The sequence below is a fragment of the Somniosus microcephalus genome, chromosome 29, assembly GCF_052327205.1.
Source record: "Somniosus microcephalus isolate GS21.2 chromosome 29, FLI_Smic_1.0, whole genome shotgun sequence".
In the NCBI taxonomy this organism is placed as follows: domain Eukaryota; kingdom Metazoa; phylum Chordata; class Chondrichthyes; order Squaliformes; family Somniosidae; genus Somniosus; species Somniosus microcephalus.
The window spans coordinates 31457213-31476945 of NC_141015.1; the positions used below are offsets into that span (position 1 = coordinate 31457213).

At 41.4% G+C, this 19733-nt stretch overlaps 1 protein-coding gene across 3 annotated transcripts in view; it reads right to left on the reverse strand.

Moving 5' to 3' along the window:
• Nucleotides 1–19733, reverse strand: part of ogdhl (oxoglutarate dehydrogenase L) — a 106291-nt gene that overhangs the window by 9182 nt on the left and 77376 nt on the right. For all 3 annotated transcript variants that reach the window (XM_085970536.1, XM_085970534.1, XM_085970535.1), the window contains exons 15-17: nt 18591–18741; nt 17328–17455; nt 4440–4618 (exon numbers count right to left, since the gene is read on the reverse strand). In XM_085970536.1, the coding sequence (XP_085826662.1) occupies nt 4440–4618; nt 17328–17455; nt 18591–18741 (458 nt within the window). The remainder of the gene's footprint in view (nt 1–4439; nt 4619–17327; nt 17456–18590; nt 18742–19733) is intronic.

Consider the following 19733-nt stretch of genomic DNA (forward strand, 5'->3'; position numbering starts at 1 on the left):
AATCAAATTACATAAACCATTTTCGACCATATTGTTTAAAAGCACTGGTTTTAGTCACGATATTAATGCAACATGCATAATACAACCACTTTTTAACTGTAATGAGCTTCAAATCATGTTTATAGTGACTCTTAATATATATTAGCTCTGTAATCCTGTATTAAGTGCTGTTGCCTAAACGGGTGCCTACTTTAGCTGAAGCAAAGCTATATCATTACAATTTCAATTCAGCTTATGACATTTACAATATTAATTACAATGACCTCATCACAAGGTGGATGAAGCTTTGATATTAATTGTCTCTACATAAATAAGGAGCACTAATCAAATCAGAGGAAATAAAATTGCAAATCAAAGAAATTGGTTTTCCCAGTAGCCACATTAATGGGTTGATAGTCAGTATTTTTTTCACTGGGTTTAAAACTTCGTGGAAACAAATTCTCTTTGACAAACAGCTACTTATTGCACCTGGCTTTTTAAATGAAACCTGCAAATAAGCTGCCCTTGGTTTGTCTGCATCCCTGTGTATGTACACATCGCTAACTTTGTCACCAAAGCTAATGCACAATTCCAGTATTTATTTTGATGGCTCTCATAAATTTATATTTTATTTTAAATGAAGAGACAAAGTTTTAACTCTTGTGTAAGGTGCAGCAAGTAGCAGTAGGTGCAGCATGAAACTAACTACTATGATTAGGTTAAAGAACACACATCTATACCGGAATGAATTTTAAATCCTGAGAAACGAAGATGAAGGGCCAGAGTGCAGGACACCACTGCAGTTGTAAGAAAGACTTGCATTTCTATTGTGCCTCTCACGACCACCGGATGACTCAAAGTGCTTTACAGCCAATTAAGTACTTTTTTTTTTTTTTTTTTTGGAGTGGTCACTGTTGTAATGTGGGAAATGCAGCAGCCAATTTGTGCACAGCAAGCTCCCACAAAGAGCAATGTGATAATGACCAGATAATCTGTTTTGTTAAGTTGGTTGAGGGATAAATATTGACCAGGACACCGGGGATAACTCCCCTATTCTTCGAAATAGTGCCATGGGATCTTTTACGTCCACCTGAGAGCAGACAGGGCCTTGGTTTAACGTCTCATCCGAAAGACGGCACCTCCGACAGTGCGGCACTCCCTCAGCACTGCGCTGGAGTGTCAGCCTGGATTTATGTGCTCAAGTCCCTGGAGTGGGACAACCTTCTGACTCAGAGGACTGTATAAAAGATAAGGCAAGTCAGAAAGTAATGATTAGATGATGCCAGGCTTAGGCTATAAGTGGCTGAACGGTGTAGGAGGAAGGAGAGATAAGGAGTTCAGCAGGGTCTGGGAAAAAATAAGTTTGAGTAAGAGACTTTATAAGGAGTCTCGATTTCAACAATCTGGGAACTCCAGAGATGAGGAAGATTGTGCAGGATATCGTATTTGAAGCTTAGAAGGAAGTCAACAGAAATTCAGAGGAGCATACTAATATTAAAAAAGAAAATCACGAAAGGTTGTGTTAGAAAGTGATTGGAGGGTAGAGGTGGGAAAGGTTTCAGCTATCAGACTGGTGCAGGAATGCGAGGGGGTGCAAGAATGTGAGAAATATATTCAAGTCTTGGATGGAGTTGGGTTTTATAAAGAGTTATTAAAAAGATATGGGGGAAAAATTTGGTATCGCCCATTTTGGGGTGCTAATATCGGTCGAGTGCAAAGTTTAGCGCCCGGCGCTAAGTATCGCCTCCGACTGCAAAATTCGCCTCAATCGCCCCTGGAGGTGATTTGAGCGCTAAATCAGGCACTACACACCTCTCAAGGCGAAAATGTCAGGGAGCGAGGCACTACCTCAGAACACTACCAAAGCTCAGGCGATGTCAGTTACCATGGAAGCCAGACAGACTGGCGCCGTCCAGTTCTTAAAGGGGAGGGGCCATCTTGTTGGCCAGCAACTCCCTGCTCATTGCAACCTTGAATCTCGGCCTGGAGAGACCTCAAAAGCAATTGCGTTGGAAGCACTAATGGATAGGCCAGGGAAAGAGTTCGGCACTTAGGAACCTCAAAAGTGGTGCTGAGGGCTAAAACTCCTTAGGACAGTGTTAAAACCAAATATTCTGCCGACAAGAAAAGGCAGGAAACGCCTGTCTTTAAATAGCGCTCCCCCAGCCCCATCCCAACTTGAAAACGTTCCCCTCCATCTGTTGTTCCTAGCGACAAGCGCTAAAGGCAGGGGGCGCGACTCAATATCCGGTCTGGGGCGCTACCGGGGCGTTGCACACTTGACTGACGGCACGATCTGCGGGCGCAGGAGATCGTGGCGGTAGTGTTTAGCATCGCCGCAAAACGGAGGCGCTAACCAACCGAATTTTTCCCCCTATGTTTTTTAGCATGAGAGATGTTTAGCAATGGAGATGTGCAAATTCGTTTTGAGGTCAGGGCAGATAGTAAGGCCAAAAATGTTGAAAGATGAAGAAGGATGAAAAGCACAACTATCAAAAGTAAAAGGTTGGTTAACAGTTGGTTAGAATTGAGACACCTGAAAAAACTGTGTCTTTGAAGAATTCATAAAAACAAGATTTAGATTGTTCAGTTTCATGTTACTTTTACCTCATCGCTTTCACTTTATTCAACCTTAGTGCTGCCATTGTTCTACGGGTCCTGGCCGTTCATCTTGATTAATTGAATATGCAAAGTTTGAAACATGAAACATACAGGGTAATATAACCATTTTAATTTAATGAAATGCTCTTTAAAAGCAACCCGGCACTGGATTTGATTAGACTTATTGATAGCTTTCCATTAACTGGGCAGTTTCAATAACCACACTCAATTATTTACTTTTACAAATGGATATCCATTCATTTTGTACCCATGTTTCTTAGTTCCTTTTCCAACGTGCATGATCTTACATTTACCTATATTATCTGCATTTTCTTAGCTTCCCTGACCAATTAATTTGTTAAGATCCCTTTTTCAGATTATCAATTTATCGTATGGATTTGCCTACATAATCACAGTATCTGGATTGTAAAGTAATTCATTGCACACGAAGCTCCGAGGCAATTTCTGAGAAGTGATGAGATGCTTCCTAAATGCATCCTTTTTCACTTGCTGCGTGTGTAAGGGAGTTTAGATGCTTAGTAATGAAAAGGTATGTCATTATTCAAAACATTTTTAATCAACATGGTGAGGAAAATTTGGCTAATCTGTCCATTCAGTAATTTTGTTCATTAATTCTTGTGTTTTTAATTAACACGGAGCTAAGATTCCAATACAATTATCTTAAGTCTAATCCATCTTAAACAAACTATCCTTATCCTAAAGATTAACTGAAAGAGCAATATGCTGTACACTCTCCAACACAATATTAGTAATAATATAGAGGATAATGTACAGTGAATTTTGAAGAATGCACTACAAGTGCAATTCTGAAAGTTAATGTATACCAGCAGAAGGTACGATGGACTATTGACATTGTTCTCAATAACCGAGTAAAATTAATGTTCAAATTATGAGTAAACTTGAATTTACTCTGGTCAAACAATCATTATGCCAAGTATTCTTCAAAGCTTAACAAAATGAAAACATTTTACAAGGATCATGGCTATTTATCAAGAATTTCCCATTTCAATCAATATAATTTAACGTTTGTGCAATGAAGCTTCCTAGACATGCATTATAAGATGTTACATTTTGGTAGATCAAAGACAGTAACGTCACTATGAAAATCAAGTATTACTTTTACATTGTGTTCTGAGCAATTAATCAGCCTGAAAATAGGCAATATAATCAACTGAAAACAATAAACACAAAAGCCTTTGCTTGCTTTACGTGGAAATCTAATTATTTAGTTAGAAATGATAATGAACAAAAATATAAATAATTCGAATCTTCACATCCATACAGAAAAGTTATTAGTCTATAAGAAAGCAGATGATTTGTTAAAAAGCACCCTTGAACTTGCTCTGACAACATTTTTTAAACTAGTTGATGTTCTGTTGCTTTGGTCATGGGCAAGTCTGGGGTCTGAAGCATGCTGGTGATGTTTAGTTACCAAGCTGGAGCTGTGTTTAACTTGGTCTGTCCCTTCAAGGTCACTGCTCAGGTCCTCCACGTGATGATGAACAGACTCATCCAGAGGCTAATTGCTGGAGATTGGCATGTGCTATTAAACAAGAAGGAGTTAGATATATTTCTTAAGGCTAAGGGGATCAAGGGATGTGGGGAGAAGGCAGGGACAGGGTACTGAGTTTGGGTGATCAGCCATGATCTCATTGAATGGTGGAGCAGGGGCCGAATGGCCTACTCCTGCTCCTAGCTTCTATGTTTCTATTAACCGCCAGCTCCAGACCTCAGGGAAAGGCCAGGTCAAAGAAAACAGCAAGAAATAACTAGCTTTTGGCACCTTGACCACAGAACTTATCCTTATATACATACAAGCATACATAAACCGACCTTACCATCCCCTCCATTCCATGGGGCAGAAGCAGCACGATTCCATTGTTTCGAACCCACTTTGTTTGGCCTGAGCTTATGAACTGATCCAGAATGCACTGTGCGGTATTGTGGAAGTCACCAAATTGAGCCTCCCAACACACCAAAGCATTAGGGCTGGCCATTGCAAATCCGAGTTCAAAGCCTAGAATCACAAGACAAGTCGAAATCAATTAAAATAAAAGTAACCAAATTATAAAATACATAATTTTTTCAGTCATTTGGCTATCATAACAAGATTACAAATCATCACATTTGATGACCTAATGCTTGGCTATTGGCTGAGGCCGGCATGAAACAATGCATTGTAATTTAAATTATGAAATGTAATCAAAACAGTAAATGCATACACAAACCATCCTCCTGGACACAGACGTATCATAATAAATTTATTGATATAAATTATAAATAGGAGCAATATTCTTCACTTTGTTATTTCCAGCAACAATGGAGAAAGCTCCTTGCTGGATCAAATACACAGAAACTCTTTTTTTTTGGTTTTGTATTAAATAGGTCATCATAACTTGGACCCTGAACCGGACAAATTCTGATTTCTTCAACCATACACTTTTTTTTAAAAACTGCTAGTTCTTGGCAACTCGACAATCCTTCTTCAGCTCCAACCCCCATTTCTGTAATTTACAATTTTTGTTTGCTTAAACAGAAGTGCTGATTATATCAGTGAGTTGCTTGGAGCAATTACTGAGCCGAACAGTGTGACAAAGCTGAGTTACCATCAACAGGGATACAGTCATTAACCCACAGTATTTCAGCTTCATCTATGCATTAGTTCAGCTCCATCACTTTGCTGTGCTTGATGACGGCAACAGCTCTACTTAAACATTATTAAAAAAAAATCAACTGGAACAACAAAGATGTTGAAATTCAGGACAATTCTTTGTCTAAAAAAAAAAAAAAAAAAATTCCAAAAGGGTAGTGAATATAAAACATACTCTTCAAATTTAATTAATACTTTCAATTTCTTTCCAACAGCATATTATTTTGAGCAGCTTGTGTAGAGTTTCGGTGTATACGATTTAAAAAAAATATCAAATCCATGTTTAAGTAGTCGAACAAAACTAAATTAAAAAAATGTGTGATATGGGTACACATTCACCTTCTGGGAAGGTGTCAGGTACCAATACAACACAGCAAAAAGCAGGAGCTCATTTGTGAGTATACATAAGCAAAATATCTACACCCTGCAAGTCTAAAGTGTTGACATTCAATAGTTGCCACTAATGCATCAACTTATCTAACTGTTAGAGCAATGTCAGTCAATGCATCAAATATTGTATTTAATTGGTGTATTTGTACAGTAAAAAAAATACAATAACAGATGTGTAACATTTATTCTTGTGCACATACAGATATCAAAATATGCAAAATACAATGATAGTTCAATGGTTAGAAAACACAGCTTGATATGAGAGCTAACAAACAATGAGGGATTCCCTTCATACATTTATGCATTGTTGATTTGGGCAACTTAGCCATAATCTTCACAGCCCTCTCACTTGGGCATTTTACAAAAAAGGGAAAGGTTAGAGTAAAATTTCTGATTACACCTGTATTTGTGTACAGCCATAGGTAGTTATCCTAAACTCTCCATCAGAGGGTGGAACTTGTAATCCCTCCTGGACACTACATCAAGTAAATTATAACATTTTGCTATGCTGTTGTAACATGGACAACTGCAAAACCATAGCTGTCATGTCCATGAATGAATCTAGATTGTCGCATTATACTGTTCTGCCCCATTTCTCTTCAATGCAATGTTTGCATTTTAATAAAGTTCTCACATTTGAGCAATGACGTTAAACTCAATGTGTTTATTAATATTCTTGTGCTGTCCAGAGAACTTTTTTTCCCTCCTGAAAGCTACAAAAATAACAAAACTTCCAGGAGACTCCACTGATTTATAGTACTTAAAAAACTGCTGTGTGTGCTTGCAAGTGAAATTGAAGGAAAAAGGCCGGATTGGTATAATGTTCATTCACTGGAGGCTGGGTTTGAGAGCCAGACTGAATTAAAGTGTCCCAAAGCTCCAATGGCTTCAGTTTGTAAAAATCCTGACACAAGAAAGATATTATATGCTTATTGGCATTCAAGTGTAATTAAACAATTAGAGATAAAAGGTATATTTGCATTTTGCATCTTAGAAGCCGGGGATAATTACAAATGCAACAGATAGGCAATTGATAGATCGTGATAATATTGACCATTTCTACCACCTGAGCGAACTTTATTTCTTCTAACTCTAGTTCAGCAATCAACATGTACTGAGGCAAGTCAATTCCCTTTACAGATTAGCCACAGATGAATATGCCTCACCTTCTTCCAATACAGAAACAGAAACAGAAACTGCAAAATATCTCACTCAGGCAGCCATTTTTTATAACTGTTGCAATACTGGTATATAGCTATATAAACTGCCATAAAAGCAGGTCGATAGGTAGAGATTATATGAAACAGAACAGATCTTCTGGTCTGCCACAGCAAGTACAGGGGTAAATCAGTGTGTGGCACTTTGTGTGGAATAGAATATGGACTGCCAAGTTCTGGATATGTTGGAATTTGTGTAGGCTGCTGCTCGCGGTCAGGTGAGGCGTTTGAAAAATTAAACCGAGGGTTTCACTGGCAGAACGGGTGAAATAGGGGCATAGGCAGTATTCCAGAAAGTGGAAGTGGTCTTGGCAACAAACTGGACATCAAGTTTGGAACTCAGTTCAGGATTGATGAGACACCAAGATTGCGCATTTGCACGCATAGTCTGAGGGAGAGAGGTGGACCTGGGGGCCCAAAATTTCTGGCGGGAGGCAAACAGGAAGGTTCGGCCTTAAAGAAAGTGGTCGCTCATCAAAGATTTGGTGCAAGTCTGACAGTCAAAAAATTAAGTTTGGAAACAAAAACAATGAGGGGGAAGAGAGAGCAATGGATAAAAGTCAGGAATACAGACATTTTAACCTCTATTACAAAAAGATATAATTAATAGCTTCCATTTAAAATCTGGAAATATTCTTTAATAAGCTGAAGAGATGAAATATTGGATAAAATACAAAGGTCACCGCAAACAAAATTTGGGTAAAACACTTACAAAATAGAAGAAAATATAGTGTATTAGGAATCTGAGAAACAACAGGAAAATGGGGGAAGATAGCTGCAATCTGAATTTGCTAAAATCAGTGCTTGCACCAGAGAGCTGCAGAGTGCCCAGGAAGAAGATAAAATCCACTTGCTGAAGTTTGAATTGAGCTTGTCTGGAGCAGCATAGGAAGACAATGTAAAGGTTAGTGGAATAGAAGGCAGTAAGTCTCAGGGAGATCAAAATCATGCTTGCTGACAGAGGTCATCTACCTCTGGAGTCTGCAGCAGCCCCCTGGTATGAACATTGACTAGAACTGTTCAATCAATAAAAGTATGTAAAAAGTTGCTAGTCTGATCCAAGAAGTTTGAACTTTAGAAACCTACTGAAAACAGTTTCTTCTACATCCTTAAGACAGCAAAATCAATTACAACGTGCAGAACCTCCTGGAATTTTCAGCAAATATACTGGGCATACTTCAGTCACAGTTTTAAAACAAACTGATTGTGGGATCCATGTTTCCATGTTAATCTGCAAAAGCTCTTGGGCATGTATTAGACTCAACCATCATCAAATGCAACTTAAATTATTATAGCACCCATTGTCAAAAATACATCTCAAAGCAGAGTGAAAACAGTGGATTCCAAAAAGAAGAGGAATGAGTTCCGGGTGGAACCAAAAACAAAGTCAAGGAGGAGGCTTTTAAGGAAGTTTCTAAAAGCAGGATGGCAGGTGAAAAGGCAGAGGTATTTAGGCAGGGGACTCGAGGGTAGGGACATAACTGTAATAGCACCGCCAATGATAGAATGAAGAGCGCAAGCATGGGGTGAGGAGCAAAAGCATCAGACAGCAGAGAGTGCACAGGGATACGCATGGCTCCAGGAGATTGCAGAGGCAAAGGAGCAACGCCATGAAAGCAAGGATCAGTATCTTAAAATTAATTCTCCAGAGCATGGGGCTGCAGTGCAACTTGGCAAGGACAGGGGCTACAGAACCTTGCAAGGGTGAAGTTATTGGCCATGGTATTCTGAAGGAGTTGGATTAGCCTAAAGAATGTTTCAGAAGACAAGTCTCAAGGCGAAAAAGGTATGGTGAATTGAAGTTTTTCAGTGGTGCAGAAGTAGGGGCCGAGGCAGAAAAATGAAATGGTATGAATACATTATTAAACCCATGGTGCAATTCCAGCTATATATTTTTAATTATGGGATATCTTCATAATAATAAGGTGGAGGACTATTTTCACTTATTCAAACGTGGAAAGCACCGTGTAAAGCAGCTAAAGCCAAGCTGTTCTGCTTTTAAAAGGCTCGAACATTGATCCAATGTTAATTAAACCAGTTGCCAGCTCAACTTTGATCATACATACACTGACGTTTGCAATTAAAATAAATCAAAAATAAACCGTACTTCAATAGAGAAACTATAAAACTCTGGGGATAAGGGAGATCCATGGGATCTGGAGACAGGCGTGTCAAGTTGTTATCACAAACAAAAGGTGACTTGCTGCCCACGCACATAACCTTACAGCACATTTATTAACAAGAGGCAGCAAACCATATTAAGAAATGTCTGTACAGTAAAATGCAGAAGTCAACAGCTGGTTGGGCTCCTCTGGAAAAAAAGAGAAAATGAGGACGGTTCCTGGTAGCTTTAGCAGCTAAGCACCACATGCTTAACCAGAAAATAAGTTCAGGTTCCCTGGCACTTACCTCAGTTAGGTGAATTGTGACAGGTCTCACATGTACCACTGGATAGCATTATACTACTCTCATTGCTCTAGTGATGCTTGCTCCTGGCTGACATCATGAATTAATGTTGGTTTTAGAGAAATCTATGGCCCAAGGATATCCTCACTTTTAGAGTATAATGTGTGGAGGTAATTGTCTACATTAGAACAGTGACTACACTTCAAAAGTACTTCATTGGCTGCAAGACGCTTTGGGGCATTCTGAGGTCGTGAAAGGTGCTACATAAATGCAAGTCTTTTTTCATCCAAGGGAAAAAAACTAAGCATATCTCCCCTGCATTCAATGTCTTTGATATATCCACTCATAAAGCTGGTTATCGTAAGAGTCTCATAAATGATCTCTCGATTTATTAGAGAACTATATCAGGGAGTCCATTATATCAAAGTTATTACAATGAGGTGCAACTGCATTTAAAGACATATTTATAATCACAAAATATCAAGAAGCAGTTCTGCAATGTGGCCCAGGTTCCTGCTATTGTGGAACCCACCTGTTTATATTGCTGGTCAAATATCACAGCACAAGTTTAGTTGTTTAATGTCACAGCTTGCAACTTTGTTTATGGGTTCTGTAACTTCCCCAATTGCAGAACAAGATCATTTTAAAATTGCAAATGACTTATTTGCATAACATTGCTCTCTTAGTTTTCATTTTAGTATGGAAAAAGTGTCTGGAGACCCATCCCTCAAAAATAAAATGAGCAGCATATAGGCTCTCTTATAAAATTTCAGTTGAGAAATGTAGTAGAATTCATTTAAACTAAAATCCAAGTAGTCTTAAAATGTATGAAGTAGCTGGAAAGATCTTAATCAAATAATGCATCATTTGATAAAATATTAATGTTGACAAGAAATATCATGAGTAAAACAAGCCACAAAGAGCTTACTTCAGAATACAAGTGAGAATTTTTTTAAATTACTTATGTTTTCAGGACATTTTACAGTTCATTTATGATGGTGATACTTCTTCAGAGTGGCAAATTATTTTATTAGTAATACGTAATGAGAATTTATGGCATACTTTCTGCCTAAATAACACTGTTGCATGAAAGCAACTAACAGCAAGATTAGAGGAGACTGAGCAGGAACTGGAGGAGAAATTACGCAAGGTGGCCAATGACATGGTTGCAGAGGTAGGTTTGAGGAATCTTTTGAAGGTGGAGAGGGCGGTGCCAAGGCAGACACATGTAGAAGCACAGCATTAAGTCTGAAGCTCTTTATGGAGCACTGGCTATTGTTCCATGTTATAAAAATAGTCCCATTATAATTAGGATGCCAGTCATACAATATGATCACCAGCCACAAATCGTTGAACTTGTGCCTAATATATGGGAGCAAAACTTTAAAAGTAATGTGTGGTGCACTGGTCCGTCCCAACTCCTGATATGCCAGTGTCTGAAGCTCTGCTTGGGACACAAACTTACCCAGTGGTCATACTAGATTGAGAAGCTCATTCAAGTACAGGCTTTCACCGAGATTTACTGCAAATTGTTCCATGTTACACCATGTATAATGTAACGTCAAATATCCATGATAATGGAGGGGATCTCCCCAGGCAGACAATGGAAAGTTAAGATAATAGAGACTTACACTGAAGCTCAACTCCTGCTGGTCTCCCCATCTGATGGTTTCTTTTCCAAATCAACCTATCCTAGCTGACTGTGGTTTTATTTTAAACTTCCCCAATGAAACTACCCCTGTGACCCAAGACTTTTCTATCCAGTAATATGTATAAAAATATTATATTCATTATACTACACAGCACACGGTGTCCAACTATTGTTTTGATTCTGGACAGAGTATTAGAAATTCAAATGCAACTTATTGAAATTAACTCTCTGGCCTCCTGATCTACCCAACGCATATTGATCCCCTGGCCTAATTTCCACTGGTCTTCTGATCCGGCTGACTTCCCAGCCCAGCCATGAAGTCTGCAAATTTTTGTATCAGTGGGACCACAGATAAATAAGGTTACACTAACTAATTTTAATACGTTGTACCATCTTATGTTTTATTAGCCATTTTATTAGTACTTTAATTACTTCACATGTACAATTAACCCAGTTACATGCAATTTTGCATATTGTTAATTAACTCGAGTTTAAAATCTAAACTGAAAACATTTATTGTGATCCACTGTTCCAAAGTTCAAAAAAAATAGCAGTTCAAAGTGATACATAAATACAGGTTGTCACTGTTGCAACGCCTTTAACATAGAAAAACATCCCAAAGTGCTTCACAGAAGCGTAACCAGACAAAAATGGGTGCTGATCCAAATATTAAGAGGGGTAACCAAAAGCTTTGTTAAAGAGGTAGGTTTTAAGGAGCGTCTTAAAGGAGGAGGGGCGAAGAGGTTTAGGGAGGAACTTCCAGAGCATAGGATCTAGATGATTGAAGGCATGGCTGTCAATGGTGGAAGAAAAGTGGGGCGCGATGCACAAGAGGCCAGGGTTGGATGAATGCAGTTATTGGGGGGGGGGGGGGGGGGGGGCGCCGGAGCGTGGTTGTAAGGCTGGAGGAGGTTTCAGAGACAGAAAGGAACGAGGCTGTGAAGGATGGGAATTTGAAATTGGAGGTGTTGAGGGACTAGGAGCCAATGTAAGTCAGCAAGGACAAGGGTTATGGGGGAGTGGGACAGGAAATGGGAAGCAGATTTTTGGATGAGGTGAATTTTAAGGAGGCTGGCCAGGAGAATATTGGAATAGTCCAGTATGGAGGATGATAAAAGCATGGATGAGGGTTTCAGCGGCAGGTGCAGAGGCAGAGTCAGACAATAGATGTATTTGTGGTATTTGCGATGGATAGGGTTGGAAGCTCAGCACAGGATTGAATAGGATGTTTAGGTTGTGAATAGTCTGCTTTAATCAGAGGTATTTCCCTGGGAAGGGGATGGAATCGGTGGCAAGGTTATGGAATTATGGCAGGGGCTGAAGACAATGGCTTCCCTCTTCCCAGTGTTTAACTGGAAAAAACTGGAGCTCATCCAAGACTGAATGTCGGACAAGCAGTCTAACAACACAGGGACAGTGAAGGGGTCGAGAGGGGTGGTGGTGAGGTAGCGCTGGGTGTCATCAGCATACATGTGGAAACTGACTCCATGTCTGTGGATGTTGTTGTCTCGGGGCAGCATGTCGGAGGAGGAAACCAAGGGCCCGATTTTGTGGATTGTGTGGGAAATGGTCGGATTCCCCGAATGTGGGGTTCTGGCCCACAAAAAAATGTCAGCCAGCTGCACGCAATTTTCCTTCAAGTGGCCAATTAATTTCCAGCGTGTGGACAGCCTTGCTAATTGTCCATTTCTAGTCAGAAAGCCCCACAGTATGATGTCATCATTCGTGGTGCTTTCAAGGTCCACAGCAAGCATTGCTTCCTCTGTTGGCTTCCAAACGAACCATACAGGATGGCAGAGGGGCCTGCAGCAGCTGTGGCCAGTGCCAGACCCCGAGCTGCCTCCAAATTCGACGAAGCTTCACTGCAGGCATTATTGGATGGGGTTAGGGCCCACAGGGAGGTCCTCTTCCCTAGGTCAGGCAGGAAGAGGCCTCCCACTGAGACCAAGGCTGCATGGATGCAGGTGTCAGCAGATGTCAACTCGAATGTGCATGTAACCTTGGCATCACATCTCTAACTCCTTCCTCTGCTCCCCCACAGGACCATCCAGAGCCCCCGTCCCCACTGTGGAGGAGGAAGAGGCTGTGCAGCCAGATTCCTCAGAGGAAGCTCCAATCTCTGAGGGCGCACCCAGCACTATCGCAGACACTCACACCTCGGGGGAACCTTCGGGACATAGAGTAGTGTTGTCACCTGGTGTTTCACAGCTCACAAGTGAGCCTCAGCAGATTCTGGAGACAGGGACAGCAGTGGAGAGTCCTCGTTGGAGGGCGCAGGACTCTGACAGCTCAGCTCAGCTGTGCTGCATCTCGACCCTCTGCCTCTGGGTCCATCCGCAAGAGAAGAGGTGATGGATCTCCATGCACAGATGCAGGAGTCTCTGGCAGGTTTTGTCTCCAGGGTCGCTGCGAGTGTGGAGCGAATGGAGGAGTCCATAGCGACCATGAGCAGAGCCTTTGTGGAGTCATTGGCACATGAACGCATCACCATGGAAAGGTTGGCAACCTCCATGGAGGAGATAACTCGCCAGGGTACGGAAAACATGGTGAGTGCTCATAAGAGAATTACATCTCTTGAGCAGCGTTGGCCATCTATTGAACAGAGAAACCAGACCTTCATGGAAGTCCTTCTGAATAGGACTGCCAGTGCAGAAACGGGTCCCCATGGCCCCCTTAAGCGCAGCAAGGTGCTCTCAAGCCACTTCCAAGCGCTGGCCCCTTCTGGCCTGTGCAACTTCAGGTGAGTGAGCAGCAGCCCGGTGATCCTGGTGCTCATCCTGCTGTTCCTGGTTCTGCTGCTGCTGCTGGAGATCCTCTAATGGCAAGAAGGGAAGGAAAAAAAGGCGTCCCATGCTTCTCGTAAATACCTCCGCTGAGTGAGGGTGGCGAGAGGGGCTTCCCAGGAGATCACATTGGAGACGTGTGAGGCTCCAACCTTCCACAGCTGTGCCTAAGCCTTGAAGAAGTAGCCTCAAGCCTGCAGCAACAAGGCCCTTCACCATACAAATGCTCTCTGATTAAATCGCAGCTTTCCCGAATGACCTGCAGCTGATAGCAAGCAAGCCGGCAAGCTTCACGCCAGGTTTCATCAGCGGGGTTCCCCGCAGGTGTGTTTAGCGTGGGGAACCCTTGAAAATAGCAAGGGCCCCTTAAAATGGCATTAAACATGCCAATAATTGGTGATTAGGGTCCCGACGGCCAGTCCCGCCAGCGGCGGGCGGGACTGATTCGGGTCGCGGAGAAACGGCGGTCCGAAAGTCGGACGGGGAATCAGGCGGGGGGGGGGGGGGGGGGGGGGGGGGTTGCGACCCACTATTTCTGCGAATTTCGGCCCCCGCCCGCCTGAAAACCCGCCCGACGGCTGGCAGAAAATCGGGGCCCAAGTGTAGATCTTTGGGCTACTCCAGATGTAACGGTGGCAGTGGGGGCAAGAAGAGAAGCCACTGATGCAGATGCAAATGCTTTGATAGGCAAGAGTGGAACCAAGTAAGGGTAGTCCCACCTACTGGACAACATGCAGGGAAAAATGAACAAAGTAACTTTTTCCACCCTGTGAACTACTTATCCTGCATTAAAATGCATTTTTTTTATATAAACTAATAATCTGAAAAATTATTCATGGGTATTTGGCCACCAGTGAGTGCAATTACTTACTATCACTCCCAAAATATATGAACAAGGGGTCATGTATGTTGTTAAAATGTCCATCAAATAGCATTGTGCCTTAAGTCATATGTCAAAGAATACTGGATTACTAAATACTTAGGCCTAGAAATTCAGTGGGCTGCGCCACCCGTTAGCGCCTTAAGAGGGCGCTAAGTGGGTCGGAAGCCACTGGCCACGCCTCCCGCTACATTCAGCGGGACGCTAATGGCGGCGCTAGCCGTTAGCGCTGCGCCGCTACCGATGAAGTCATCGGTGTGCGCAGTGCCCCGCTAACGCCCCGATCGCGCTATTTAGATGCGCCCCCTGCTTTAACACCGGACGCTATGTGCGACCGGTTCAGGGGGGCGGCGGTAGAGGCGCTAATTAAAGGAGGTGCGGGGCGGCCATTTTTGTGCTGGCCGCCTGCCAGCACCTCTCCGCGCTGCCGTCCCCAGCCTCCTGAGCACCACCAGCCCCCCCCCCCCGCGGAGTGCCGACTGCGCTCCAAGAGCCCGGCACTTCTCCTCGGTGCCGGGCTCTTTTGCCGGCACTCGCGATCCTCGATCGCGCTGCACAAAGCCCCTCCCCTTTAAGAAGGGGAGGAAGGCCTGCAGTACCGCAGCGCGCCGTGCCGCAGCGTGTGGCGCTGCGGCACGTTGGGCCGCGATATTCAGTTGCAGCACCCCAAGAGGGATGCGAGGCGCCTCCAGTAGCGAGCCAACTGAATTTCTGGTGGGTGGTCGCGACTGCTTCCGGGGCGCTACTTTTAGCACCCTGGCGAGGCTGGCGCCCCAAACGGGGCTATGGTGAATTTCTAGGCCGTAGAATTCCAACTAAGTTTGCAATTCTGTTGTAGGAGAGATTTTTATTTAGACTCCATATTCAGCTTCACATCACTCATTTCAGAAAATTCTCCCACAGGAGCACTTTATAATCCCAGGTGCTCATTTTATGCTCAGCACTAACTTGATAGAGAGCTTCCAAGTTCTGAACAGGTGCCAGCATTATAGGGCAACATCTGGCAGCCCAGCCATTTGTAAGTTTGTTTGCAATGATTCTTGCCGTGTGCATGCTTATGTGACTGCCATCCACACAAGAGAACTGATGGAAATCCCAGAATGCTACTCTAATTGTGGTTCGCTGGGTTATTTTACAGTGTTCACGGAATTGAACGACAGTAACATTTTAAACCACTTGGGAATTACCCATACTTCAAAATCTATAATGAATCAGTTATTAGAAGTTCATTTATATAGCAGAACTTTTAAAATAAGCAGAACTATAGCCAGCTCTTCAGTACAAAGACTGATCAATTCACTGAAAATTTAATCGCGAACCAGGCCAGCAGTAGAAATACTCTTGCAGTAAAAAGGCCACTACTTTTATAGAAATAACAAAACACTCTCAAAAACTATATACAGTAAATAAAAACTCAAGATGTTAAAAATCCAAAACAAAATAGAAAAATCTGGAAACACAGCAGATCAATCAGCATCTGCAAAGGGATCAGAACTGACAAATTAACAGACAGACCGGCATATTAATCAGAAAAGGTTAATTAATACATCTCAACAAAAAGACTAGCAAAAACAGAGGAAATATCAGTGCAATGATGTTACGGGTCATCTCAATCAAGTTAACAGACGGAAGCATTAAAGAAATAAAGGATGTGTGAATAGCTAACATAGTGAGTGGCCTAAAGAAAATGTGAGAAAATGGCAGTGCTCGAAAACATGGAAAATCTGGTGGTCAGGCATGAAATTAAAACAGGTTCACAATTGAAATAGAAGATACTGGCAAAGCACAGTGGGTCCACTAGCTCCAAAAATGGAAGAACTGGTCAAAAGGGAGGGCACAATTAAGTACCTAAGCTCCAATATAAAATATGCAGTAAAATAATTTCAACATTGTGTACATGTCCATATTTCCAAGTCTACAGTGCAGGTATCCAGGAACAGGCAGCTCTGCAATAGCTACCTAGACAGTTTGAAGCTCTGGACTCTAACAGACCCACTCTGGCATACTGCCCTAGCTGGAAGAGACCCAGGGTCTCCATGTCACAAAAAAATGTCATTTAAAAAAAGATACAGAACATCTATTACTGTATTTTCTTCTATAAAAAGGGTAAGTGAGAACTGGATGGTACAGTGGGTTAGACAGCAGCGGATGGGATGAAACACTCATCTCTATTGGGTTGCAGTGTCCTTTGTGAAATGAGTTTGGCCAGTCTCAAACTAGTGGACATGAACCTACAGTACAAAACTGCCCTAATTCAGCACTAATTGGTAATGTTACTCAGAGAGGCAATGTTGGTGTATACATACAACAGACAGAATTAAATCCCACTGCACTGAATAAGTTTCACAAACCTGAAGATATCAGGGTGGCCTAGGTTACGCAACTACCATGTCTTAAACTGGTTTGGTAAGGAATATTTGAGAACTTAATAGGATCACTGTTTGCAATAAGGAAATTCACACAGTAGTAATATCTTAAAGGAAATTCTATATGCATCAACTATAGACAATTTTGCTGAAACATGCAGTAAAAAAACTACAATGATTTATCTTCTTTGCAAAACACAAGTAGATGAACCTCCCCCACGAATGACTACAATCACTCCAAAGTAACCACTGGACTGAAATCTTTGAATCCATATTGACCGGTTGCCTTTACGCCAGTTCTGGTCCAGCACTTACACTAATCAGTAGCAAGAGTAAAAATTACATTCAAAGGAAAAGGAGGATTGTAACATAGTTTAACATACCTAAGACACCAAACTCAGAGAGTGAACTGTTGCAAACAGTGTAAGGAGCTTGGTTTGGCCACAAATGGTTCATGGGCACACAAGTCCTCTTATCTATGTCTTGATCATGTAATACATGATGACGATGGCTGTGAAAATAACAATGTGTGACATTAAGGTCCAAGCAAACACAATAGCACACTCTGGTAAGCAGCAAATGATGTATTACCACCAAAAGACTGCACTTCTATGGTCAACATAACTCACAGGCTCCAAAAGATTTTTCTTTTATCCTTATACTTCAATTTTGAACAAGGAAACAATTTGTCTTAAGTACAGTTACACAAGTTGCTAAAAGACAGCAGTAACAAATGAACAGAAGCATTAATTTGGTTAGGTTAAAAAAGCAGAGCAATTCTTAATCTGGTCAGGTAAAAAAAGGCTAGGGCAAAACTTGGAATAATTTGTTTTTGGGGATGAGAACATCAAGAAAGACAGGTTGCAAAGTTTTAGTTGAGTCACTTTTTCACTGTGCCACGGATAAGAAAAATGACTTTTTGCTGTATAGATTGGTTCTGGAAACAAATTAAATATGAATTGATTGGTATGTATCAAATCAAGTATCTGAAATTAGTTTGCTGCATCGATCTCTAAGTTGAAAGTGACTCAAATGGAAACTTCATCACGCGCATGCCGACAGCTCATAAAACCTAATCAGATCAACTTTCAGTAAAAAGCTCAAATATAGCGCAACCACAATTTAGACACATGTTAACAAAGAGCATGATGGTTTACTTCAATGCGTGGTATAGTTTTAACACTGAGGTGTTAAGATCTTTTAAGAAATAGCTGACTTTTGATCCAAGGATAAATTAATTACTTCCTCCCGAGAAAGATTATTTGTTTTTCTAACAATGTGAAAAACGCATGCTTCAGACAAACATCAATTCACAATGGAAAAGGTTTTATAAAGTATTTGCTTTTACAGTTACAAGAAACAGGAGTCTGAAAATGTAATACTTCATTATGTATGGTCTATTAACATTTATAATCTTCAATGTTTAAGCCAGTATGGGCATGACAGGCCGAATGGCCTCCTTCTGTGCTGTAAGAATCTAGGATTCTAAATCTTGGAGCTGTTGGAAGTTATAGTCATAACATGAACTTCCGAGATTGCGAACAGTCAAAAGATACTGACTGCCTTCCATGGGATTTCACACAAAGATTTAACACGGGGCAGTGTACATACTTGGGTTATGCATTGAGTTTAGCACTCCAATTCACCTGAAGGTGCCTCGTTCAACATCTTGTCCACTAAGCCTTATATGTATTCCTTCTTTCAGTAAAGAACCAAATGCCATATACTCTGCCAGGGCCCAATCAACCATTTGATTCTTGATCATCTCTGCTCGTCCCCTCAGGATACGAGACAACCCTGGAAAAATTATGAATAGCTGTTCAGGTAAATAACAAAAAACAGTAATCAGGAAATTAAAACAAGATGTCACTATCCATGATTAAAGGACTGATGTTCCCTAATCTTTTACTATACATCAAACCTTCCAGTTTGGAAAAGGCTCTGATTATTCCATTCCATGAGGTTTGATTTTTATTTTATTTTGAATGTGCCTGGCTTGCCTTTCTTAGTTTGTCTCAGCTTGCCTGAGGTGATAGCCTCCAAGAAAAGTTATAGGTGTAAGTTACACTCAAGAGCTTGGGGGCATAATATAGGTTGACACTTCAGTTCAGTAATGAGGGAGTGGTGTATTGTCGGAAAAACCACCTTCCAATGAGACATTAAACCATTCAGGGAAATGTAAAAGATCTCAAGGCACTATTTGAAGAGCAGGGTACGATGCCAGTAATCTGGGCAATATTCTTCCCTCAGCCAACATGAACAAAAACACATTAACTAATCATTCATTCTTTTGCTGCTTGTGGGTCCTTGGTGTGCACATTGGCAGTTATATTTGCCTAGAGAACAATCCTGTCTGCAATTAACTGGATGTCCTGAGGACATTTAAAAATCCCCAGATAAATGCAAGTTTCTTCTTCTCTGCACACCACAATTTCATTTTATTTTTCAAATGGTGTATGAAGCAGATGCTAATCTCAAAAGGGTGTGGCAGTGTACAATAGAGTACAAATCTTACTTTTTTCTGAATAACTAGTGCAATTAGTTAATATTCATGAACAGATGGAGAGTAATGCGCCTGCATATCCTTAAGGATCCCAGAGTGGTGAGAATCCAATTAAGAGATTTTGAGTTAAGAGTTGAAATGTTAACTTTCACAGATGTATGATCAAGGAGACAGTTCCCAGCACACTCATTTTCAAGACAGAATACAGTGTTTGGTAGGAACCCATGCAAAACATTTAAGGTGCAATGGCAGTTATGGATATACAGCAAAACAATTCTCAACACTT